Here is a 26686-nt window from a genome sequence, read left to right as displayed (position 1 = left end):
GGCAGGATTTGGACCAGAGGACCAGGTCTGGGCGCAGGTTGGTCCCTGCGATTTCGGGTGAGAAGGTGAGCCTTTGGGTGAGGTCCATCCGCATTTCCCAATCCCGGGCTGCATTGAGTGGGCCTGGCTCCGAAGGAGAGGACTTTGTCCCTCTTTTATCCCCTTCCCGAACAAAAGTCATTTTCCTTGGGCCTGTGGTCTGGGTATTTAGAGGCATGGTATTGGTGGTTGTTCTCCTGTTCTCGATTTCAGCAGCCAAGCACTTCAACATCTTAACCAACTTACAGATGGTTAAGGACACATATCCCCTGCCAAACTTGGAGGAGTCTCTGTCCGCCTTGTCTGGTTCTAAATGTTTCAGTGTTCTCGATTTTGAAATTTGGGTATTACCAGATTGAAATGAATGAAGCAGACAAAGTTAAAACCACTTTTGTGACACCCATTGGATTTTGGGAGTTTAACCGGATGCCCCAAGGCAGGGGTGGGCATTCCTGGTCCTCGAGGGCCACAGCCCTGCACGTTTTGGCCATGGACTTGGCCATGAATCTTCATGAGATTCAGGTGAGTTGAAGCAGGGATACATGGAAAACATGCAGGGCTGTGGCCCTCAAGGACCAGGAATGCCCACCCCTGGCCCGAGGGGTAACAACACTCCATCTAAGTTCCAACGGTTAATGGAGAAGAGCATGGGGGATCTTCATTTGAAAGAAGTTCTGGTTTTTATTGATTTCATTGTCTTTTTAGACACGTTGGAAGAACACGAGTGAAGGTTGTTGCGGGTTGCATCACTTGAAGGAATATGGTTTGAAGCTCTCTCCTGAGAAATGCAAATTTTTTCAGAATTCTGTCACACATTGTTTCGGAGAAAGGAGTTGAGACTGATCCAGATAAGATCCTGGCTGTTACGGTATTTGAGACGAAGGCTCAGATGCAGATGGGTACCAGACACAGGTTGAAAGTTTAAGAGGTTTATTGACCTGATGGTGGGTTAAACAAGTCTGAGATCTGGGTCCGAGGACCAGGTCACAGACTCTTGCAGCCAGGCGGGAGACAGGTGCTGCACATCGGCAGCCATGGATGGGTCAGAGACAGGTGCTGCACACCGGCAGTTGTGGATTGGTCAGAGACTCCAGCAGCCAGGCGGGGAAACAGTCTGGGGAGTCCGGGGAAAACCAAGGTCCAGAGCAGCCAGGTGAGCAGCGTGGCAGGCGAGAGAAAGACAGGGGTGGTCCAGGCTGAAGCAGAGAAGAAAACAAGGTCAGTTGCAGCATGGACAGAAGGCTTAACACGAAGAAACTCTTGTACACTGACTGAGGGAGTTCCACGGTCCGGAGAGTGGACTGCAGCCAGCTTAAATAGACAGAGGAACAGGTGGAACAGATGAGGCCACTCTCCGAACAGGTGACTCCAATTAGCTGATTGAACTGCCCACACCACAGTCTGCTCACCTGCAGAAAGAAAGAGAGAGGAAAACAGAAAAGCACACCCACCCCATACTGGCTGAGGAGCAGCCATGACACTGGCGAATCCTGGCGGATTCCAAGAACTTCAAAGCTCAAGTCATTCTTGGGCTTTGCTGGATATCACTGGACGTTTTTCTCTTTTTTTTTTTTTCCTCCCTTGTCCTGTTCGGCAGCTGGGGCGTGCAATATTGTATGATTGTAGCCTTTTACTGTCCGAACAGATTTTAATGTTAGCAGCAGGAGGAGACTGAGTCTCCTCCTGCTGCTGCCTTTATTTAAAGCTGGCATCCGGCATGGCTGCCGGACAGGACCGGGACGGAAACGCTCAGAGAGCAGGGACAGAAAGAGAGGAAGATAAAGAGGGGGAGAACGCGGGGGGGGGGGGGGGGGGGGGGCGGGGGCACAACCTATATACAAAGTCACAATACAAAACAGTGTTGTCGACGCACCACACGCAACCAAGAACAATCCCAAACCCCCAATCTAGACAACACCAAAAGAGAGCCGATAACCAACACAGAAAATTACAGAACCATACATACATTTTTTTTTTTTTTTTCCCGAACCATATTAGTGAACAGACCAGGCCACAAAAATAAAAGGAGGTGTAGGGGAGGAAGGAAATGCAAGGACACCACAAACCCTTTTTTTTTTTTTTTTTTTTTTGAATATAGCTAGTCGTAACTAGTAGTAAACTAGGGGCGTGCATCAAGAGAGGTCTGCTACAGATCACCATTAGTCTAACCACCACAACAAGACAAGGTAACCGAGTATGTGAAGAGTGATTGAAGATCAACGTGATCATGTGAATATGATGGTGACAGTGATGGTGATAGTAATCATGCATATATGACCTCTGACCTCTGAGAAGGCCAGAAGCAGGCCAGAGAGGCCCTCAGAGCCCAGACAGCCGGCGGTCATCACAGAGCCCAGATCCAAGCCGCCCCCCCAGGCAGACGCCCACGCTCCGGTCCAGAAACGGGGCAGAGGAAAGCCCCGGCCGGGGACCCCGGCAGCCCCGGGGCCCGGGCCCCGCGGAGCCACGACCGGCAGGAGCCGGTCCACCCCGGGCGCCGGACGCCCGGGGCGGGCAGGGCCGAGAGCCCAAGGCCCAAGAGCCCAGGAGCCAACCCCCCACCCCGGGCGGAGGGCCATGACCCACCCGGGAGAACCAGCCCACACGGGCGGATCACTGGATGTTTTTAAAAGGTTACTCCACCATCCCCTAGCCCCTCAACGATTTCACGCATGCTTATGTGTCGACCTCCAAAGCCCAGAGGAGATCGAGTTCAGCTAAAACACAGGACCCAAAGCAACCCTTTGGAGAGCGATGGTTGCCTGCCTGCCAGCTTGCTTTCGAAATGCTCATTGAAAGGTTGACCATTTCCCCATTCCTTGGCTTTGCTGACCCAAAGCTGCCGTATATTTTACATACGGACACCAGCACCACTGGGCTTGGTGCAGCTTTGTATCAGGAACAGGAAGGTCGACTGAGAGTAATTGCCTACGCCAGCCGTGGCCTGGTTCCTTCTTTCTGCAAAAAACCTTGATGCTCCTATGCTATACTCCAGAGAAATTGATTTTTAGGCCCGAGCTCCTGGCCAGCCAAGGGCGAAGGGCCTATTGTTTCTGTGACACAGACAACGACTAGTCGAACGTGCAGCGCTCGACCAAAGACCTTTCACACTCAAAACACACAAAAGTGACAAGTCGAGCGCACACCGCTCGACCACAGACATCGGCCAACATGTCCAAAGACACACACCGACATGCACTCACACATACACATGTACAAACACAAAAACGCACACACACACACCACTTGCGCTCGACCAAGGCCTTTTACACACTCAAATGTACAAAAATGACAAGTCGAGCACACAGCGCTCGACCACAGATGTAGGCCAACATGTCCAGACAAACACACAATGACATCTACTCACACACACACATCTACAAACGCAAAAACACACACACCCTCACACACACAAACATGACTTGTCGAGCGCATAGCTCTCGACCATAGACATTCACACTCTCAAACACCTCACAGACGTGTCGGGCTTGTCGAGACCTTTCCGAAAATATATAACATGTGGGCAAAATAACGGCGGGAAAAAAAATCGCAAATTGTTTTTGCAAAAAATATTATTCTTTCTTTCTTTCTTTCTTTCTTTCTTTCTTTCTTTCTTTCTTTCTTTCTTCTTCTTCTTCTGCTCTTTAAACTGGAATTTGACCCCCTAAACATGTTCAAAAACTCACCAAATTTTGCACAAAATTCAGTTCCGGCGAAAATTTTTTTTTTAATATGTGTTTCAATACTGGGATTTAAAAAATGGCTCTACAGCGCCACCTGCAAAAATCAAAATGCACTGCGTCAATGGGAGGGGGTCCGTACAGCCACAAAATTCGGCATACACATGCGCCTTGTCGGGACAAACAAAAAATAATACTATGACCCTACCCTCAGAACAGCAGGAAAGCAGCTATCTGGGATTCAATTTTCAAAAATGCTGAGTCAGCATTTTCTAGGACGTCATACAAAATGTTCGTTTTGATCGCGCACTTCTCCAAATGAGCTGAAATTTGGTGGACACCATCTACACAAGTAGACAATTAAAACTTATCCAAATTATAAATCTTCGGTTCACGGTTTCCGCGTGGCAACGCCGCAAATTTTATGTCAAATTTTGCAATTTTTTGAGTGTGATAAATGGCTGCCATTCCTACATTGTAACTTCAATCCAAACCAAATCTTAAACACTTTTTGACCTTTCCTACCTCGACACATTTACAGTGAAATTTTGAAAATTGGCATTACAGCGCCCCCTACAGAATAAAAATAAATTCTGTATGGGGAGTAAAACTATTAGTTTGGCAGAAATTAATGGAATTTGGGTGACTATTCCTTCATGTGGTCCTGATCAAAAAAGCAAATGGTAACCATGTTGTAATTTCAACGGTGTTGCCGTGGCGATGGCTGAAGTTCCCCATGTTATTCTAAAGGGCCCAAGTGAAAAATCTCCCATCAGATCAAATTTAATTGTTACCATGGAAATGTGCCAAATTTGACACATGCACACACATGCTGGTCAAAAACATCAATGAAAGAATAAAACGGGGCAGGTCAGGTAAGCAGCCAGCGAGGGCCTTTTGACGCTGCTTGCGACTTTAATTTTATACTACTTTTCTTACTCATTGCACTTTTAATGATTATTGACGACTGGTGTAACCCGTATAAATATGTAGTGAAACACTGTAAAGTACAAGTTAAATAAAAAGCACAAATTAATTTGTTTCATAAATGTCAAGTTCATGGTAAAGTGTTTAATAAATATATTTACAAGATTAAAAATTTGTTATTGTTAAATAATATTTCATTTATATTGTAGTATCTGTGAAATGTGGTTTTTTTTCCGATTTTTAGACGGTCAGGCACCACAGGGCAAAAACGGGAAGAGTCCTGTTCAGCCTGCACAAGGGACAGCTACAGTGCTGTGCGTGTGCCAGCTTACTTTTTGGACATTTGTTGGATGAAGTGGGCTTTTGCTAAGGCTGGACAAGGCCGCTTTGAGACTGATGGACTAAGGTAGAAGAACCCCATGTAGTTTCAGCATGAAGCTTCAGGACGGTGTTTTGCTGCTTTAGGACATGTAAGTTAGCACGGAGGCTTGCTAACACAGCTAAGCTAATCTAAAGAGACCGTGAGCTGCTGTTTTCGCTGATTTGGTGGGACCAGGGAGTTTGTGGAGGATCGTTGCTGGCTAGACAACGAGATGGAGGACCGTGAGGACCATTGCCATTGTGACTGCTGTTTCCTGAACCCGGATGTGCCTGAAGGAGGACCTGGAGAGTCATCATCATCGTGCTGTTCTGTTTCCTGAGCCTGGATTTGCCCCTGCGGAACCAAGTGCATCCCTTTCTTGGCCTAATCTTTTGGATACGCTTTGACAAGGTACTGTAATTAATTTTGTTTTAGCTCTCTGAGTGAAGCGACCTCTTTGTGGTTTTTGGTCTCAACGCCCACGAGCATCGTCACAGGCCTGCATCGTAGATTGTTTGTGCCAGCTTAGAATTAGTTTATAGGCCAGTATTTGCCCTTGCATTTGAACTGCCTGGAGTGGGGGATTCATCTGTTTGGAGGAAGCTGTTTACTGTGCTTATTGTAACTGAAAACTACTGTTTTATTTATTTTATATTATTTTTGTCTAGTTTCCTAATTAAATTTGTTATTCATTGTTCACTTTACCTTGTGTTTGACGTTACTTCTTGCTAATTGATTAGTGTGGTCAACATTAGTATTTAGTGCCAATTTTAAACCTACAGTTTAGATCCAATTCATGAGAGAGAAAGTAAAGTTAAAATATTTGAAAGTACGTGAATACGCTGAAAACGAACCCAAAGCCCACTCAATTAATTCTGTGAGTAAACAAGGGCTACACTGAGAAATTGTTGATAATTTTTGATTATTACTGGTATTGCACATATATATTTATATTCTTCTGTTCTCTCTCTCTCTCTCTCTCTCTCTCTCTCTCTCTCTCTCTCTCTCTCTCTCTCTCTCTCTCTCTCTCTCTCTTTCTCTCTCTCTGTCTTTTTCTCTCACTCACACACACACACACACACACACACACACACACACACACACACACACACAAACAGTCAGTGGAAGTCTTGAGGGGATACTCAGTGAACTGCAGGCACACACTGAATATAATGCAGACTTTTCTAGTGGTACTTTATCATCTGTATATTAAGTCTTTTGTTCCTCCCTACATTTGAAGGCAAACATCCGTACTTTCTCCACATCACATTTTCTTACTGGGGAGGGAGTAATCACAGATTTTCACTTCACTTTAGAACAGAAATACTTTATTGTTCCCAGAGGGAACCTTTCTGGAACATTGCTACACACAAAATGAACAAACAGAATAAACAGTTAAAATGTCAATAGAACAAAATAGGAAAATGAGTTTAGTTTGAATAAATATTTCAAAGACTATTAACTCTGAGTCTCTCTGCATTATTTTAAGTCCTTGGAAATTCATGGGTAATTCATTCAAGCCTGTAAGTGTACACATAATTAGAATTTACAAAATATAAGTTGTACTTCACTACTTTAAAAGATATAGAGGGTAGAAGCAACAAACTCAACATTTTTATGTAAAATTAAATGTCTATTTTTTTCGGGTTTATGCACTACTATGACAACTTAAATCAAGCCTGTAATTTCAGAGTCTGGAATTTGGTGGTTCTGTATTGTGGTACATTGGTTAATGCTCTCACCTCACAGTGAGAAAGTCCGGGTTCAAATAAAGAGAATGGTTCGCCCGTCCTCTGTGAGCGTGGGTTTCCTGACGAGCTGAACCACAGCCTCCCCTGCCCTCCTGCACCTAACAGAGGTCATCCGCCTCTCCCAGCTCCAGCTCAGTGTCCTGCTGTCCAGCAGAGGGCGTTGGAATCTCCATATCCTCAGCCTCAGCCTGATGGATGAGGCTGACCTCAACATCAGTGGTGAACCTGCAGGATGGGGGCTGCATGCAGCTGTAAGAGGGCATCTTGAAATATCTTCATGGAGCTGAACTCAGCTGCACACATCTGCATGTAGCTACAGGAAATCATGTTATCTACTTATGTCTGCATGTAGCTGGACGTCTGCCGTAAGGTGTGACGTGGGTGAAGGCGGAGGTAGCGACCTGACAGAGGAGGAGGTGGAGGAGGACGGGTCTGATGGTCTGATCTCCGAGGCCGTAGATGAGGGAACTCAGACACCTGGGCAACATGATCACACACACATAGAAGAGGATACTGATGCGCACCAGGGTGATCCTGTCAATGAGCTGGGACATGACACCGAGCAGAGGCTTGAACATGGTGGAGGACAGGCTCAGGGCCAGCTGGACCAGGTGCAGCAGCAGAGTTTTATGAGCTTTACGGGCTGACACTTTGTCTGTGGAAGCTGATCTGGCTGCAACCAAAACACCAATGTAGGAGAAAGAGATGGACACTCCAGCAGAGATGAACAGAGTGAACTCATAAACCTTGTCGAACATTGCAGCAACAGGGCTCAGCAACATGTTTTCTACAGAGCAAGTGCGCTTAATCTGCAGAGAGTCCAGACCCTCAAAAGGATTCTCCCTCAGCAAGCTGATATACATGAACACAGTCACAGAGCAGATGGCCCAGATCACACAGATGGCTCCTCTGGTTTTACCCATGGTCACGATGGTGGCATGCCGCAGAGGGTAGCAAACCGCCACGTACCTGTCAAAAGACATGACCACCAGCGTGAGAGGAGAGATTCTCAGAACGATGCTGCTGAGTGTGATGAAGAACGCACACACGGGATAGGTGAGCCTGAGACTTAAGGCAACTAGTATGTAAAGTATCTGACTGACAACCAGCTGCACCGTGTCGGCCAACAGCAGGTTATAGAGGAGCACATAACGACACGTGTCCCTGAACACAAGTTTACTCCTCAGAGAGAACAACATGGTGCAGTTCACAAAGAGAAAGACACAGCAGGGCACTGTGGTGACGGAGCAGAACATCACCCTCTCCAACAAGCTCCGGTCAGCTGAGAGCACCGACACATTAGACATCTCTCAGCAGCTCTGAATGAACCAAGACAGGATCCAAGAGAAGCTCATGTGATACGTCCTCATACGATTAGAGCAAGAACAGACATACAGGTCAAGTTTAAAGTGTGTGAACACACCAGAAATGACCAAAAAAAAACGTGAAACATCAGAAATATGGAAACATCAGAGAAAACAAACATTAGAAATGTTTGAAAACATCAGAAACGTGTGAAAACACTACGAAGATGTGCACATCAGCAATATGAAAATCTAAAGCATCAGAAGGTTTTGAAACAGAAATATGAGAACATTTGAAAACAAAAAATGTGAAAACATCAGAAACATGAAAAATATCAGAAACATTTGCAAACATCAGAAACCTGAAAAAAAAACATTTATAAACATCAGAACCCTGAAAACATCAAACTTTTGAAAACATCAGTCAAGAATGAAAGCATCAGAAACATTTCAAACACCAGAAACAAGTAAATATTGGAACCATTTGAAAACAGAAATATGAAAAATCTAAAAATGTAAACATCAGAAACATGAAAACATCTGAAAAGTTCAAATATCAGATGAATCAAAAACATTAAGAAACACAGAAATTTGGAAAACACAAACGTGAAAACATCAGAAACAATACAATGTTAAAACATGAAAACCTGAAAACATGAGAAGCATTAAAAACATTGAAAGGATCAAAAGCTGTGAAAAGAAAACACCTGAAAGCATCAGAGATGTAAATGTGACAATTCATCCAGAATGAGCTTTGAACACTGAAAAGTGTAACAACCTGTTGAAGTCTGTGTAACATGCAGACTGGAAGCGTTTCTCCTCTGCAGACTTCAGACGCTTCACTTCTGAATATGAACCTTCTTCTTGCATCATGTCAGACCAGGAAGTCATGTGATTACTTGATGATGTCATCTCAGAAAGACTCATCCAGTCTTCATGTTACCCTATTGATGGACAAACAGACCTGTCCTGTACCTTCCACTTCTCTTCCTGCTGCGTTCTCCTCACTAGATGGAGACAGTGACAGAATATCTGACTTTGTGCTTCACACTGCTCATATTATTGTGACCACAGTTCTGCTTCAGAGGATCCTGAAGTCTTCCTCAGCCAGCTGAGAGACAAAATCTCTCCATTGTGTCCTCGGTCTTGCCCGGAACCTCAACAGAGTGGGACATGCCCAGAACACCCCACCATTAGTCCAACATGCACCAGGAACAGTTCTGACAAAGGGCTCTTTCACACCAGGCTTGTAAAATCAGGTTTTAGACCAAATCAGCACTTTCTGGGAAAATCCTCATCATTTGTACATGTTTGAACGCTCTGGTGATCTCAGATTCAGATCTTTCAGTTGAACTCTGGAGCCCTCGAATCACCTGATCTCAAACTGGACAATTGGAGTATCCAAAAGTTGCAGTGAGAGGATGTCATGAGGAGCACATATGCATTTGAATAGCAGAATAAACAAAACCAACTCAGAAGAAGCAGACACACAAAGAAAGAGTAAGAAACTGTCTTGTGGGCGGAAATGGAGTGGTTAGGAAAACAAGGTGCTTATTGATAGATGGTTAAAATACTAAATCACAGTTAAGGTACGGTAAGGTACTTTACTTCGATGGCGCTGAGGCATTCCGTTAGGAGCAGTGGGCAGCTGCATAGAGTGCCCGGGGACCCATCCCCAGATGTAGAGCCAGGCTCATGGTCAGAATCACCTGACTGGAGGATTGATCTATCATGCATGTTATCAGTTGTTTGTGGTTAGTCATTAGCTGCTAACCGCTAGTTAGCTGCTGGGGCGGAACTTCCGGTTGTGGTTTGCACCAACCAAATAAGCTGGATTTCTTCTTCTGCTTGTCTGGTTAATGTTCATTTTGGCCAACAGCACCCTCAAATGAGCAGCTGTTGTGCATGCGGTTGGTCCGTCGATGATCTGTTCTCAACAGTGCAGTGTGCACAGAATCTGAACCATACGCAGATCTTCTAAGTCGCTAAGATACATGATTTTGAAAGGAAAATGTATTTTAAACTTAAAAACTGCCTCCAGGACGCCATTGACACATTTCCAAAATGGATCCACAGAGGGGCAATCCCAAAAGATGTCAAAATGGTTTGCCATCATACTTCCACACCTGAGCAGATCTGTAATAATCCAACAGATATGGCAGAGCCAATTCCCCTCTCTCCTTCAGCAATTGCTAAAATTTGTATCTTACTCTTGGTTTTTTCCCAGCCCAAATAAATCATGATCATTTTATCCCACTCTGAGAAGTACTGCTCTGGTTTTTCAATCGGCACAGATTGAAATAAGAATAAAAGTCTTGGTAAAAAATTCATCCTAATTTATTCAACATGTGAACTTACATTTAGGTAAGGGATTAAATTCCATCTGTTAATGTCCGAAAAATTTGTTTGTTTTTTTTCATATTCATAAATAATTTCTTCGAATTTGGATAAATTGATAAGTAGGACTATTCCTTAATATTTTTCTTATTTCTTATCCCAATCCAGTTGGTACTTTAAACAACGATACTAAGGGGGATTGTAATGAATGTTAAGGACCTGGGTTTTTAGTTCGTTTAGGTCATAGATTCTCAAAGTGCGGCCCCCGGGCCAATGGCGGCCCGCCGAAACATTTCTGGCGGCCCACAATGAATTAATTTAATAAATTTAATCCAACTGTACATTGCTTTGAAATGATGAATCTCCGTTTCGTGGTCTCTGGCGGCATCTATAAAAATAAACGGTAATTGCAGGTGTGGTTTGGACCTCACTTGACCTCACTCCCAGAGTTCCACGGTGCAATGTTTTTTCTCACCACTGTGGAGTGCTGGACGCCATGATGCTAGGCTTCATATCACACATGGCTATGACCGCGGTGGTGAAAATGGAGCGTGAGCAGGAGCCAGTCCCCCCGAGAAAAAAACGATGCGTCGGCGAGGAAAAATAGCGGTTTCAAGATAAGTGGACAAAGGCTTACTTTGTCGTACCTCACGGGTCGGATAAAGTCATGTGCCTCATCTGCAAGCAGGTTAATGCTATGCTGAAGGACTTCAACATAAAACGACATTATGATACCAATCACAAAACATACGACAAGTTCACCACCGAGGAGCGTACCAGTAAGCTTGAACAACTTAAAAGAGGCTACAATGCACAGCAGTTGGTTTTCACAAATCTGGCCAAATCCGGTAAAGCTGTGACACAGGCTAGCTACGTGGTAGCTCAAGAAATAGCCAGGCGGAGCAAGCCGTTCAGTGATGGGGAATTCGTGCGAGACTGTATTCTGAAAGTGGCCGACATTGTATGCCCGGAGCAGAAAACAAAGCTCCGTGACATTAGTTTGTCAAATGACACAGTGACACGACGAATTGAAGATCTGGCGAACGATCTCAAAGAGCAGCTGGGACAACGTTTGGAGGGCCTGGGAAAGGGAGCCTTTTCTATCGCACTGGATGAAAGTACGGATATTTCCAACACGGCGCAATTGCTGATTTTCATCCACACAGTCACGGAAAACTTTGAAATAGGCGAGGAGCTGCTTAGCCTGGAGAGTATCAAAGACAGATCAAGGGGAGTCGACATTTGTGATGCTGTGTGTCGAAGTCTCGATGCACACAATGTGAAGCTGCCGTCTATGGTTGGTGTCACGACAGATGGAGCACCGGCCATGATCGGGAAAAAGGCAGGTGCCGTGTCACTGCTCTCTGAGAAAGTGGCCAACAACGGAGGTGAGGAGCTAATTAAATATCACTGTATAATTCACCAAGAAGCTCTCGCTGCTCAAACGCTTGATATGAAACATGTGATGGACATTGTTGTGAAGACGGTTAATTTCCTGAAGTCCAGAGGTCTGAATCACCGCCAATTCAAGACTTTTTTGGAGCAATCAGAGGCAGATTTTGGTGACGTCATATACTTCACTGCCGTCAGATGGCTGAGCAGAGGTGCCACACTGAAGCACTTTTTTAACCTGAGAAAAGAAATAAGGGAGTTCATGGAGTCAAAGGGACAAGATGTGACTCAGTTAAGTGACACTAAATGGCTGTGTGACCTAGCGCTCCTTGTTGACCTGAATACTTGTCTCAGTGATCTAAATGTGAAGCTGCAGGGCCACGGGAAGCTCATTTCCACACTTTATGACAACATAAAAGCTTTCCAGCGAAAACTTGAACTGCTGCAGGGCCAGTTGAAACAGGGAGATCTAACCCATTTTCCTACCTGCAAGGCACTCCCAGATGACACAGACACAGATGGGCGCCATGTTTTACGTCACCTGCGTTCAGACAAGAACCATAACCTCATAAAAAAACTCAGAGAGGAATTCGACCATCGCTTCTCCGACTTCAGGGACCATGAGAAGTCATTCAACCTCTTCCAAAATCCTTTCTCATGTGTCCCTGGGGAAGAGCCTGCAGAAATGCAGTTTGAGCTCATCGACCTGCAGGAGAGTTCCGAGGCAAGAGCAGCATATCGTGACAAGAATCTCATCGAGTTCTACAAAGGACTTTCCCCATCTACATACCCTGCACGTCGCAAGCATGTGTTGTGGAAATTCTATTAATAAATGCACCAACGATGAGTTCCTTATTGGTTCCTTTATTTCCAGTTGCAACCGGAGAGAAGTCACAGCTGCTCAGTCAGTGTGAGTTCTGAAGTTCTGAGATACAGACTGATATTTATACCCCGCCCTGAACCCCTGGGGCCAGGGGCAGACATGTTAATGTCATTAACATGTCTTAGAGGCTGCCTTCAGTCAAGAAGGGACACATATTTAACATATGAAGTGACAAAGGAACAACTCCAACCACCCAACCCACTTCAACCCCCTGTGGCTGCTGATGCATCAGAGAAGAACAGCATACAGACCACAGATACCATTTGGAGATTACGCCCGGTCAGGGGGAGACACATATGCTTAAAATACAACAGGACAAACAGGAAAGAACCCCCATTTGGGTTTGCTTGGTGTCAGGAGTCCAGGGGGGCCATCTGCTGAAGGAGTCTACTTAAACCAGGGACGTGCTGCTGGAGCTAAACGTAGCCACGTTAGCTCAGCCGGCTGACCAGATATACAAGATCCCGGATTGTCTCCTCAGAAACGCTAATAAAGCAAGTGGGCCTGGAACACTTAAGAAGAGGAAGCGGGGTAAACGTGGAGGTCTGAGACAGCGCCTGAGGAAACAGCGTCTCGACCGGATCCCACTGCCCTCTCTCATATTGGGGAACGTCCAGTCTCTGAGAAACAAAGTGGATGAACTCCAGGGAAATGTTCGTTTCCAGAAGGATTTTATGAACTGTTGCATCATGGCATTCACCGAGACCTGGCTGGCCGACAGAGACTTGGATGCGGACCTGGAGGGAGATGGATTTGGTGCACCCATACGGCTGGACAGAGACGCCGCTGCAACAGGCAAGTCATCTGGCGGGGGTGTGTGTTTGTATATTAACCAGCGTTGGTGTAGATCTGTCACTGTCCGGGAGAGACTCTGTACTGCTGACTTGGAACTGCTCTCTGTGTCATTACGCCCTCCATATCTGCCTCGGGAATTTCCACAGATATTTGTGACTATTGTGTACATCCACCCAAGGGCTAATGAAAAAAATGCTTGTGAGCATATCCATCAAGTCACTCAGAGGCTTCAGTCTGTCTCCCCGGATGCTCCTCACATCATTCTGGGTGACATGAACCACTGCACCCTGAGAACTACGCTGAGAGACTTCTATCAGTACATCACATGCCCCACCAGACAGAATAAGACCATTGATCTCTGTTATGGAAACATCAAAGGTGCATATAAATCCATCCCTCTGCCTCCTCTCGGTTCCTCCGACCACAACTGCATCCAACTCATCCCTGTCTATCGGACTGTGCTGAAGCGAGGCAAAGTGCAGAGCCTCAGAGTGAAGACCTGGGACGATGATGCCTGCCTAACTCTGCAAGGGTGTCTTGATGCTACTGACTGGAATACATTCACTGAGTCCTCTACCAACATAGATGAACTTACTGATGTCGTGAGCTGCTGGGTTACATACTGCGAAAATTGTGTTATCCCTGTTAAAACGGTAAAAATATATCCTAACAACAAGCCGTGGGTTTCTAAAACACTCAAAGATCTGTTACAACAAAAAAAAAACAGCCTTCAGGGAAGGGAATAGACCATCTCTGCATAACTTGCAGAAAGAAATCAAATATGAGATCAGAGCCTGTAAAAAGCGCTATAAGGAGAAAATTGAGAATCGGCTTAAAACAAATGACTTGGGTTCTGTTTGGGACAGTATGAAAACGATCACTGGGGTGAAAGAATGTAGCCGGAAAAACATTCAACTCAATGGCTACAACACAGATTTAGAACTAGCTCAGAGCCTTAATGACTTTTATGTAAGATTCGATGATTCTGATTTCCATAGAAAACACACTGAGCTGAAAAACCGCCTCTCATCTGCTCCTCCTTTAAACCCCTTCTTTGAAGGGGAAGATGTAATTAAGTGCTTCAAAAAATGTAAACCAAAGAAAAGCCCAGGCCCTGATCATATAAGCGGTCGCCTACTAAAAACTTGCGCTGAACAGCTTGGCCCTATCTTCAACTATATCTTTAACATCTCTCTCTCTCTTCAGACTGTGCCATCTCTATGGAAAAAGTCTATTGTGGTACCTGTTGCTAAAACAAAAAATCCCAGCACACTGAATGATTTTCAGCCGGTGGCACTGACCTCCACAGTAATGAAACAGTTTGAGAAATTAGTTAAAATGGAGATACTAGCAAAAACCGAGCATCTACTAGACCCCCTCCAATTCGCATACAGAAACAATAGAGGTGTTCAAGATGCCACAGCTACTTTACTCAACCTGGTATACAAGCATCTCGAGGGCAGCAAAAATCATGTCAGATTGCTTTTTTTTTTTATTTTTCATCAGCTTTCAACACGATCCAGCCTCACATCCTAGTTGAGAAACTCGTGGACCTGTTTGGCCTGGATGTGTGTCTTGTGGGTTGGATTCTTGACTTCCTCACTAACAGATCACAACAAGTCAGAGTGAATGGAACATTGTCCAGCCTTTTATCATCCTCAACCGGTTCATCTCAAGGCTGTGTTCTGTCTGCCTTCTTTACATTTTGTATACTAATGACTGTTGTAGTCGTCACACAAACAGATTCATTATAAAGTATGCGGATGACTCTGTTATAGTCAGCCTGCTCCATGATGAGGAGGTCAGCCACGGCCAGGTACTTGACGATTTTGTATCCTGGTGCGATGATTTCTTTTTACAGATCAACGTTACTAAAACTAAGGAAGTCTGTATTGACTTCAGACGTACGACTCAGGTTCCTCATCGCAGTGTCGTTCACAATCAGGGAGTTGAACTGGTGAGCAGCTACAAATATTTGGGCACTATAATAGATAACTCGCTCAAATTTGATGAGAACTGTGACATGCTCTGTAAAAAGGGTCAGCAGCGCCTATTTTGTCTGAGGAAGCTCGCTAAATTCCAGGTAGACAGAGGCCTGATGAAAATGTTTTACTGTGCTTATATCGAGTCCGTTATTTCCTTTTGTATCCTTTGTTGGTACGGTAATGTTACTGTTAAGGACAAAAACTCCTTAGGGAAAATTGTGCGTGTTGCTTCCAAAGTAGCCGGGGTGAAGTTCAGCAGCCTGGAGGAAATTTATAATATTCAGCTGCTTAAGAAAGCCAAGAACATTTGCAGAGACGAAACCCACCCTCTGCATCAGGAGTATAAGCTCCTTCCCTCTGGCCTCCGCTTCACTGTCCCTCTAGCTACTAAAAACAGATATAAATTTTCCTTTGTGCCTCTCTCCATCCACGCTTTAAATGCCGAGAAGAAGAGGAAGTAAAAGCATGTCTACCAGTCTCCATGCTTTACTATGCAACTACTGCACATTTGCTGACAGTGGTTTGTCATTTCTTGTTTGCCGTCTGGAATGTTTCGGACAGCTTGGTTTTATGGGTCCACCTTGCTGATCTGCTTTTTATTTGTACTGGAGCTGATTATGCACCGAGGTTTGTTATGCTTTTATGTTGTCTTGTATATTTATGTTATGTATGAACGTGAACTTACTGCACATTGAATCGCCCTCCAAGGGACAAATGAATAAACTGAACTGAATTGAACTGAACTTAAAGTTGATAACCATCACATGCATCAAATACATAAAATTTCCATTACAGTTCCCCCCTTTTGATTAAATCAAATACATTTCAATCAACATTATTGAATGGAAAATTTTACTCAAACATATGCAACTTTAAATCTCCAGCAGCAACATAGTCAGGGTTCTAGCACAGTTCCCCAATAAGAGCGCAAAACCCCTCCTTTCTCAACAAGAAGGAGATTCAAGGCCACTCTGTTCTGCAGGCTCATGACACGCATGTGTAACCCCGCACAGAAAATGACCTATTTTCTGTTTTTATTTGTTTAAATGTATTTGTCATTTTATTTTGAAAAACATTATTTTGGAAAGAGGAAGTGTTGTTTGCTTTCCGTAGCTTCACTCTTCCTGTGTTTTGGTCACATTGGATGATCTTAACCTTCTCATTCGTCAAGAATGACGTTAGTCCCGCCCTCCATGCTGTGGACCTCTGCGCATTAGTTTAGCGGATATTTTCCACTCAGACAATGGCCCAGTTTACATGGGTGTTTTTTTCAATCCGATTGTAAACAATCGTATTAAACGGAGTGTATACATGTACGGCATACAAAGCGATCCACGATGAATCCTCGTTTACAAGGACCCTGGGTGAAGCGGATTATACAGCGTCCTGTGACATGCGCACAAAGTCTCACGAGGAACTTGCAGGTCTTTAGCTCCGCAGCAGCAGTCCTCAGCGCCAAGCAGAGTGTTTTTATCTGCTGATATCTGCTCAAATAATGTCCCAAAAGTCCATGAAACGCTGCTGAAGGAGCGGCTGCTCCCCTAGCTGCTGCACCGCTGCACCGAGCGACACGTCTCGTTGTGAGCTCTGCTCCGCGTGTCGATGTTTCGAATTAACTGGTGCCCGTGTTAACTTGTGACCAATACATGATTGAAAAATGTAGTCGTTCTGGCGAACGTCGGTTATCGATAGTTACAGTGAGTGTATACGTTTAAAGTAATTTGTGAGTCTTACTTTAACAACTGCTGTAATCAGCCTGTGTTTACACAGACCTCCGCCGTCATTCGTTAACACGGGAACCAGTTAATCCATAACACCAGCCGGCGATCGCTTGTATTCTGCTATACAGCTCTTTATACAACTCGCTATTGCGCGATTTGGTTCCATCTCGCCTCTCCAATGTTTTTTCTGTCGGGGTTTTTTACTAAAAAAGTGTTTTTCAACCACCGTGGCTTTCTCTGCTGGTTTTTTGACTGTGCTGCTTCCCGTTTACTGGCACGTCACAGGCATGCGCAGAACAAACACTCCCCCAGTACAATCCGCTCCGCTGTCAGGCTCGTTTATAAGGGACACGGAGCGGATTGTCGATCGGCGTAGACCACCTCATACAATCGGCTCCAAATTACAATCCGCTCCGAGTGAAGCGGATCCACTCTGTCGTTTACATGACACATTTTACAATCCGCTCCACGTACAATCCGCTTATATGTGGTCCATGTAAACGTGCCTAATGAGGGATGGAGTTTTCAGAGCGTCCAAGCACAAATCACGGGTCATCCTGTGGATAGGAGCACAAGCTGTGCTGTTGAAATGATAACACAAAACATGTGTTTTGTTAGTGGATGGGAGCACAAACTGTGAGGCCACGAGGCTGTTTCCCCGACCGTGTGTTTGCAGTAAAACTTCATCTTGGTGAGTTCTGAACCATGTTGCTGCAGACGCCATGTTAGCTTCATTAGCAATACACTAAAGCTGATCGCGGGTGGGTTTTTATGTTTTAAGGCAACAGAAATGCAACTTTTGTTTAACTTTTGGTTCTGCCAATGGAGATTTAAGTTTATAATAGTACCGCAGTGTATTTTATTTTCATTTTGCACTGTTTTCTGGTAAATGTGTTGGTAATATAGATTTTGAATGTACTTTTTCTGTTCCAAATTGTGAAATGCTGATGTGATGTTGAAGTGGGAGCTCAGAAAGGCTTTTTTCTGCCACAAGGGATAAGTTCCAGAAATGTATCCCTAAAGAAAGATAAAAAAATACTTGTATTTCATTTGTTGATTTACAAAGAGATTAACGAACAGTTTAAAAATCAATAATTTCATTGGTTAAAAAATATACACTAGTAATCATAAATTCATGGTTAAATCAGTGTCAGTGAGAGGGATAAATTCATCTTTTTTTGCATGAGTTAAAAAGTAAATTCATGTACAACAGATATTTTGAGTTAAAACATGCATGTATATTATATTGCTGAGTATTGGTGCATTGGTAATATAATTTGATTGAAGATAAACAAAAAGCATAGCTATGTAAAGAGAAAAGATAATGAACACTGTTAGGTTGTATACAATAATACTATCATTATTGTGTGCAGGCGAGGTATTATAGCTTGATTAAGAAACCTCCGGATTGGACGTTGGAACGCTGGATACCTGGATTCTTCTCTGGACAGAGATGGCGAGTCAAGCCCAAACTGAACCAACCTTTGGACCGAGGAGCGTCAGTCTTCTCTCACAACCAACCAAGTGGTAACAACACAAACTACCACAACACCGGAAAAGGAACTGAACTGAGATAAATCACGACTGTACGACTACACGACTAAAAAGGACAAAACAAAACACTGAGCTCAGTAAAGACTTGTGGGGTTTTATTTTGTTTTATTTTATTTTTGAGATGCTGGCTTATTGTGAATTTTGTTAATTGTATATAGTTTTGTTTGCTTATTTTCCTGAAATAATATACTCGTTTTTGCTCATTTCTTGCCTCCAGCCATTTCATTTCACTCAAACCTCAGTTGTTCCTGTACTCCTGCTGAACCTAGCAACTGGTCTATATACTTTCACCTTATTAACGTCAGTCAGGGGTTACACATGGTTTTCTGTTCGTCTGTCAGAGTCGAAATGATACAGCTGGAATTATGACGTCCTTGTGCTACTGTGTGGACTGTTTTCCACCATAGATTGTCTTGAGGTCCCACAAGGTCTGCGATGTGTCTGTGCTAAGGCGAAGGTGCTGTTGTCGTTTGAGGCAACAGCTTCATCAGGAACAGGAACATCTTCATCGTTGCCTCGTGGAGGGTGGACTACCTCACACGGGAGTTGATCTCAGGGATTATTCTGCCCTGTGGCTGGGAGATCAACTTAACAGCAGTGTTGTTAGAAGGGTCCTCGCCAGCGACTCGCCAGCGTCTTGTCTTCCAATGTTTCCTTCAGCAGGCCTTTACCCGGACCCGATCTCCTGGTTTCAGCTGATGAAGGGGTCCTTCAGCAGGGCGAGGGAGAGCTTCTTTCACGGTCTGTCACTCATGGAGACTCTGTCTTCTCGGAGTTGCATCCTCCAGCGTCTGTCGAGTGGCAGCTGCTTCCTCCTGGGTTGACCTCTTGTTCTGTGCCTTCAAAGGGTGATCTGGAACTCTTTCCATTTACATCCTGTGACCATCTGTCCCCATTGGAGATGAAGCGTTGTTGAACTGCAGTCATGGCATCTGAAAGGAAGAAGAGAAAACAGAGACAGACCATCCTACCCTAACTTTAAACTAACCCAAATCTTTAAACACGTAAACACAACTGTTTCATCTAATGTTCACTGGCATAACATGACCATTAAGGATCCTATGAAAACCTAGAAGTCAGTTACTGCTTCATTGTAAAAACCTTGACTCATTAGTTTCAACCTGAACCTTTGTTGATTTTAAGCCATCATTGCAAATTACCAAATTAACCCTTGACCTCCTAAAGAAGTCCTTAAGCATAATCCAAGAATTTAGTGTCAAATTCAACATTATATCCCAGATAAAATGTTAGAATTGATCAGCCAATTTCTTCCCTCTGACATGCTGGAGCTTCTGAAATGAGAGAAAACAAAGTTAGACAATATTTCCATCATCCATATTCATCATATGATGGTATTGATGGTGGTGTTGGGTTCCAGGATCTCTGTCACCTGTTGGAAAAACTGTGAGTCTGGTTTAGAGTTAGTGAATTATTTCTGTTAGTTTAAGTGTCAGTCATATCATGCTTTGAGACATGCCAGACAAACAGACAAACAAAACAAACAAAACATTTAACATTTAACATCCTATCAGGAGCTGATGAAATATCCCTCCATAAAGCTGAATACTGAGTGGAGCGCAGCACAGCAGTACATACACCCAATTGGTGAGCGTGTCAACCACCACCAAGCGATAGTTCTTCCCCTCCGCAGGGGTCAGTTCATCAGATGATCTAAAGGAAAGTCTGGTGAGGATGAGCAGCTCTCTCCACAGGCTCAACCCAGCCTGCATTGTGAGCAGCACACACCAAACATTTTTACAGTGCTGTTCCACGGCTACTGAGAATCCTTTAGTGGACTGTAGAGGTGTGCTGATACATCGATTATTAGATTAATCGTGATGCGACACATAATGATTCGATTACGATTCATAAATATTTAAAATCGATTATTTTTCATAATAACTAGACGCCAGGAGCACGGACGCCACTTGCGGAACCAAAGTATTGTTCCTGCGCACCACCCGGACATCTGTAGTGACGGACCGGTTAATATAGCGACAGCTAGCTCTTTAGCTACAGTAACAGAGTGTGAGATTCATTCTTCTGGATTAAAAGCTAGTGCTAAATGCCAACGCTGCTTTTGCTAAAGAGAAAATCATTCAAAGTTCTCGTCCACAACATATTCATCCAATAGATATTCGTCCATTTTACGCTACACTGTCTGGAACAAAAAGCACCGTGTAGCCTCATGTAGCCCCGGAAACAATGAGCCGTACTGCGCATGGCGCGGCGCCGTAAACAAAGCTTTCAGTTCAGAGGTAAACAAAACAACCAAAACATTTATCTCTGTAATATGCCTGAAAGAAGTCCAGAGGCGTTTGGCAGCATGACGATGTTTATTCCAAGAGCAGGGATCAGAAACATGCGTGAGCATCAGCAGTCGAAAAAACACGCACACAACAACACTGCAGCTCCCGTAGCTCCCACTGACGTCACACTACCGCCACATATAGACATAGATATCTAGATGTAGGTGTCTAGATATGCTGCACGCCAAGTAGTAAATTCAAATTGAACATATATCTGCGTATATGACATATCTGCTATTGTTTGCACTTAAGGGAGGTAACTGTTGATCTTTTGTCAACAGGGGCAGCCTTTTGTTGTATTGGCTCTTTAGGCCACAGCTACAGGCACAAAGTTTATGCCATGGTTGCTGATGGACCACTTGACATCAATAAAAAATACTTTTTTTGGATTTGAATTTGTTTGATTACTTTGATTTATGTATACCGAGAAACAGCTGTACATTGTTTCAAAGTATGAAACAATGTACAGCTAGCATTAAAATCTGTTTGGATAGTAAAAGGCTACAATCATACAATATTGCACGCCCCAGCTGCCGAACAGGACAAGGGGGAAAAAAAAAAAAAGATTTATGTATACCGAGAAATAGCTGTACATTGTTTCAAAGTATGAAGTGGGCACTAAGTGAGGGGGGAAAAAATGCACAAAAAAATCATGATAATCGTTTTTATCATTAATATCGTGATAATCGTTGAATAATCGAATCGTAGCACCCTGAATCGTAATCGAATCGAATCGTGAGGTGCCTTAGATGGCACACCCCTAGTGGACTGCAGTGATGTAATCTGTTGAACCGTTCCCCCTTTTCAACACATGGTCACAACCAGGTGCAACTCTGCAGTTTGATCAGAGTAGTGAGCAGGGAGGGAACCAGAGGTCAAAGTTTCATAATCTGAACAGACAGTGAACCCAACCCGGTTCTTCCTCTGCCTTGAGGGTCCATGTAACCAGTTCCCCAGCTCCGAAAATGCGACCGTCCTCTGTTTAGAGGACACTTGTGACTTTACCCAAAGAGATGCTGCAACAATGTCAGGGTGTCAATTTGACACTAGGCCTCTGTAGGTGAGCAGACCAGAAAATCATCTACATACTCCACATCTACATAAGAGCACAAGAGAAGAGAGGGGGACACGCAGGACTGAATTGTAAATTGTGGGAGACTCACAATAACCTTGCCATGTGAAGGTGTTGGTTTCCCTTGGAATTCAAATGCAAACCAGCATTGCAAGTCTGGGTGAACTGGGACAGAGAACAATGCGCTTGAAAAGGTCCACCACAGAGAAGAACGCTGCTGTTGGTTCTCTTGCTCTGTGTCCTGACCTCCTGCAGTGTGAAAAACACATTTCTACAGACTTAAAACTCCAAATGAATTTAAAATTACTGAATTTGCTGTGCGACAACTGTCTACATAAAATCTCAGCACTGGTCAAAAATTAAGGTCTTAAGATTATTGATCACAAAAAACTTTTACACATCACAGAAAAGTTGACCAGAAAATGTTAATTCCCCCCCTTTAAACTGGTGTGTCCTCTTCCTGCAGGCACCAGTTTAAAAATACATTTGTGATCATTGACGACATTTAAAAACAGCTGACTTGTAACAGAATGATTTTTCCACCATGAAACCACCATTCTACTGCATTCTCTTCTCTGTCTCGCAGTATCACATTAATCATGATCTCATGACGATTTGCCGACAGTGCCGGACTTACAAATGAGAAGCTGTATAACTATTTGCCACAGAACATAAGCCATAACCCATACACATATTTCAGACCTCACCATGTACTCACTCACATCCAAGACACTTTCTGGATGTGGAAAATCACACCTTTCTTTCAAAACCCAAACTACACCCCACAGATTGAACTGGGTGCAGTAGGTGTCCACTGAGTACAAAGCCAGAGCTGTAACACACAAAAAGATCAACACCATGTATTCAATGCCTTTAGATCACTCAAACATCTACATTCATACTCAAAACATTGATGTTTTTCCCACTGAATACATTCACACTCACACAGGTACATTTTCCCTTTGGGTTTCCCGTAAACCAACTAATTTAGATGATTTAAAAGTTTCTAATTTTGCATCTTAGTATATTTTGAAGTCAATTTATTACAGTTCAGAGTCAGTCTGACTTTCCCTACTCTCCCCACAGCCTCTGCAGCAGCTGTGGGCAGAGGGTGTGAAACTGCCCCTCCTCTTTCTTAAGGGCCCGGTCACACCGCCCGAACTTTGCTGGAGCGTCCCTGGAGCGGTGAAAAAAATCCATCACCGCTCGTAACCGTTCACCACCGTTTAACAGAAGTTGGCCTCCGTTAAAGCAACGCCGTGTACGCTCGGCCACCGCTGATGTTAGCGGAGGGGCCCTCCCACCGCTCCGAAAGTTTTGAGCTGCACAAAATATTCCGAGCGGTGAAGAGCGTTGAATTTTCCGCCCCGGCAACGTTCACCCCCGCTCCACCAACGCCCAGTCCAAGTTTGGCACCGCTAGGCGCAAGTTCGTGGACGCTCGGGTCCGCCAGGCCAACGCAATCTAGGACGCTGGACCACCGCTGCTTCGCTGCGTTGCCCGGGCGGCGATTAAACGTTGCACAAACGTCGGTGGAGCGGTGGGAAGCGTTTTACGAGCGGACACGGGGTTGGTGGAATAGTGGAATGGAATAATAAATGAAAAAGGTTGAAGTAATATATATAAAACAGTGTTTTTTTCACAGTTGTTAACACCAGAACAGCCAAGACGTTCTGACAGACCGTTTGGGTTTTTATAATTCAAATAAATCTGTTAAAATAATTCCCCTGTCCTCTAATTCTTTGACTTTTCCTAAATATGTGTCTTGTATGTTTTTCTGAAGCAAATACAGTTTCTGAAGCAAATAAGGTCCTAACAATGACACACATAAGTTTACAAAGCATTTATACCCCCAAAAGATAAAGAAGACGCACTTCGTGCTGCTTTTTTTCTGCGATTGATTTGTTTTGGTTCATATGCGCGCATCTGAACAGGGAGCAAGCTCTGACAGCAGACAATCGGCCAAAAATATCAACCAAACCCCCCCCCCCAAAAAAAAAAAAAGACAATAAAAAGAGGCATAACAGAAGCTTCAGCAATGATACAGGAGGTCAGTGAGGGGGAGTCGGATGGCGGAGACGTGTCGGACAGTCCAGCAGAACCTGCGCCGGCGCATGAAGCGCTCACCCGTCACCTCCAGGTATAGAGAATTACTGTAGGCTACTGTCAGTTTACAACTACATAATAATAACATAAAATGGTGTGAAAAAATAAACTAATGTAATAAATCTCTACACAACAGTGAACACGGTAGTTGGAGCACTGCAGCGTCTCCAGATGTGCCAGTTACAGATTCGGGTAAAATATTATATCCTCCATCAAAGTACAGCAAACCAAGTGTTTTTCGTTTCCAAAAATTAATTTGAGAACGAACATATTCTCTGAATAAATACCTTTGTCCTGTCGAGCCTGCAGTCCCAGAATAAAATGAGCAGGGTGAGGACGGACCATGGGGGGGGGCACACTGAGACTGACTTTTTGTTCAAAATAAGTTCTTACATATATTCTGAAATGGACTGCACACAGGACTGTTATATCCCAAATTTGACTGTAGGGGGCAGAAAACCCCAGGAATTTTGTGTGTGTTGCAATGTTTCTCAAGGTTTTCTCAAGCTTTGCCAGGTATAGCATCATTTATCAATTGGAATGTGTTATGGTTTGTGTTCACATTACTGGATGCAGACCAATAAACCTGAATTGCAGAAATGCAACTTGGTCATTATTTATTTATTTTTTTTTCCTTTGATGGCCCTCAGTTCATTGTTGGGTTCTTAAATTGGCCCTCCGCTACCAAAACTTTGAGAACCCCTGGTTTAGGTTATATCCTGAATATGACCCATATTCCTCCAGCACTGACATCAGCTCAGGCAGTGAATCTGTTGGGTTTGAGAGGTACACAAGTAGCCTCGTAAACCAGACCCGCCCACTCCTCATCCACATTTGGATTTGGATTTGGGCTTAGTCTGGATAGGATCCCATAGAAACTTCTTACAGAGAGTGTTTGTTACTCCTTTGACTGACAGCGCCCTTCTGCCAATCAGCACTTCAAAACAAATACGTCATCAAAATGCGTTCGCTTCTCTAAGGGTTAGCATTAGCTCATTAGCGCTAGCTTCTCTACACACAAAGACATGCGAAAACGACTTTTCCTGTTAGAAACTCACCAAGCGCAGACTCCTCTTGCTTGATTGTTGTAATACTTGGTATTTTGGCTATAACTTTACTTATTGCAGCTTTCAGACTATGGTTAAAGTTAAAGTCTGTAATCTCCGCTACACGCAGTGATGGTGTCACTTCCGGTTTAGCAACCGGAATTCGCCAAAAAAATGCCGAGGGCAGCTCACCTCTCCCTTACTCCGAGAAGGCTCAGGATGACTATTATGATTGTGAAAGGCCGGCTTCTGAGTTTTCCCTAGGGGGTCCATGATGATGATGGCGGCAAAGCCTCATCTCTCAGCCCTTCTGTGGAGCCTCTGTGGCGGAGAGGTCGCCCCTTTCACTGACCTCCAGAAGAACATGCCAGCGGCCTACCTGAGCCCCCCTCTGAGAAAGAGGGGTGCTGAGGCGTAGAGGTGTGGAGATCAATTTTGTGGTTACCTCCGCAGGTGTTGCACCTCCAGACTTCACCGTCAGGAGCCGGTCATGTCATTCTTTGCATTCTTTGGGGTTGAATGTCAAACAATCACATCTGTACTTCCATGTCTCCCCATCATTTCTCACCTGTTCTAAAAATTGTTCCTTATGTATGGATTCCACAAGGAAGCAATTAGCCATATAAACAGTGACTAGAAATGCACGCACAGTTTTTCCCATCAGCTTTCATTTCCGGGTCCACCACTGTCTCTGCTACAATGTCTACTGGCTGGGGACCATCTTGAAAAGTTGCATGTAGGATTAACAACACTCTCGCAGCTTCAGTGTGTCTTTGAATTGCCCCTCTTTTTCTTTTTGCATCCTCTCTGCGCATGTGGCTTTGAAGAGCTCGCTGTCTTTGTCGTTTTTGGGGGGATGGCACATGTTAGAAGATGGATGGTATGTATGCAGGAGAGACAGGATGGTTGCTGACAGTTCCTGAAATAATTTAGAAATGGGGAAAAAAGAAAATCAATATTAAATAGTGCAGATGCCACTCAGATAACGTTATGATCACTGCTAAGGCTAATGTACTGAGTCCATATTACAAAATTAATGTGTGATCCATATTAATTAATTTGGATCAACTAAAAGCTTAGCTGCTTGTAGCTTTGCAACTGACATAAGGACATTAAACGTGTGGTACACATTTTGTCTGGGTGCTGAGGAGGGGGAGAAAAGCGAGTAAGAGCCTTGATGAAGAGAGGGAAATGACAGGTGAAAGCTCTGGTCAGCATGGACTAAAACACAGGATGGACAATTCAGAAACAATTCAGAATGTGTTAAACAGAATTTTGAAGAGACAAAGTAGTTTTCAAGCCTGTATATTGTTTGCCGATCTATTTTTGGTCTCAGAGTGGAGCCGTGACTGGTTCTGCCGCCTGTGCGAGGTTTACAAAACAGTACTAGAGGAAGAGGCACCTAATCGTATCAATCATCAGTT

General features: G+C 44.1%; 1 protein-coding gene and 1 long non-coding RNA gene across 2 annotated transcripts; both read right to left on the bottom strand.

Annotated features, from left to right (window-relative positions):
- Positions 1–7090: 7090 nt before the first annotated feature.
- On the bottom strand, positions 7091–8065 carry LOC115394975 (odorant receptor 131-2-like). Its single transcript, XM_030100317.1, has one exon. It carries the CDS (start codon positions 8063–8065, stop codon positions 7091–7093), a length of 975 nt encoding a protein of 324 aa, XP_029956177.1.
- Positions 8066–10741: 2676 nt separating this feature from the next.
- Positions 10742–24725, bottom strand: LOC115395850 (uncharacterized). Its single transcript, XR_003932332.1, has 3 exons — positions 24582–24725; positions 17027–17028; positions 10742–10761 (listed from the first exon to the last, which is right to left on the bottom strand). It is a non-coding gene; the product is annotated as an uncharacterized LOC115395850 (long non-coding RNA).
- Positions 24726–26686: the final 1961 nt, after the last annotated feature.

Source organism: Salarias fasciatus, chromosome 10, assembly GCF_902148845.1.
Source record: "Salarias fasciatus chromosome 10, fSalaFa1.1, whole genome shotgun sequence".
In the NCBI taxonomy this organism is placed as follows: domain Eukaryota; kingdom Metazoa; phylum Chordata; class Actinopteri; order Blenniiformes; family Blenniidae; genus Salarias; species Salarias fasciatus.
The sequence above is the reverse complement of the archived record's forward strand: the minus strand, read 5'-3'. Positions and strand labels throughout refer to the sequence as shown.

Bases quoted from the DNA above. Each gene is read 5' to 3' on its own strand.
- LOC115394975 (XM_030100317.1), bottom strand. From the start codon at position 8,065: ATGTCTAATGTGTCGGTGCTCTCAGCTGACCGGAGCTTGTTGGAGAGG.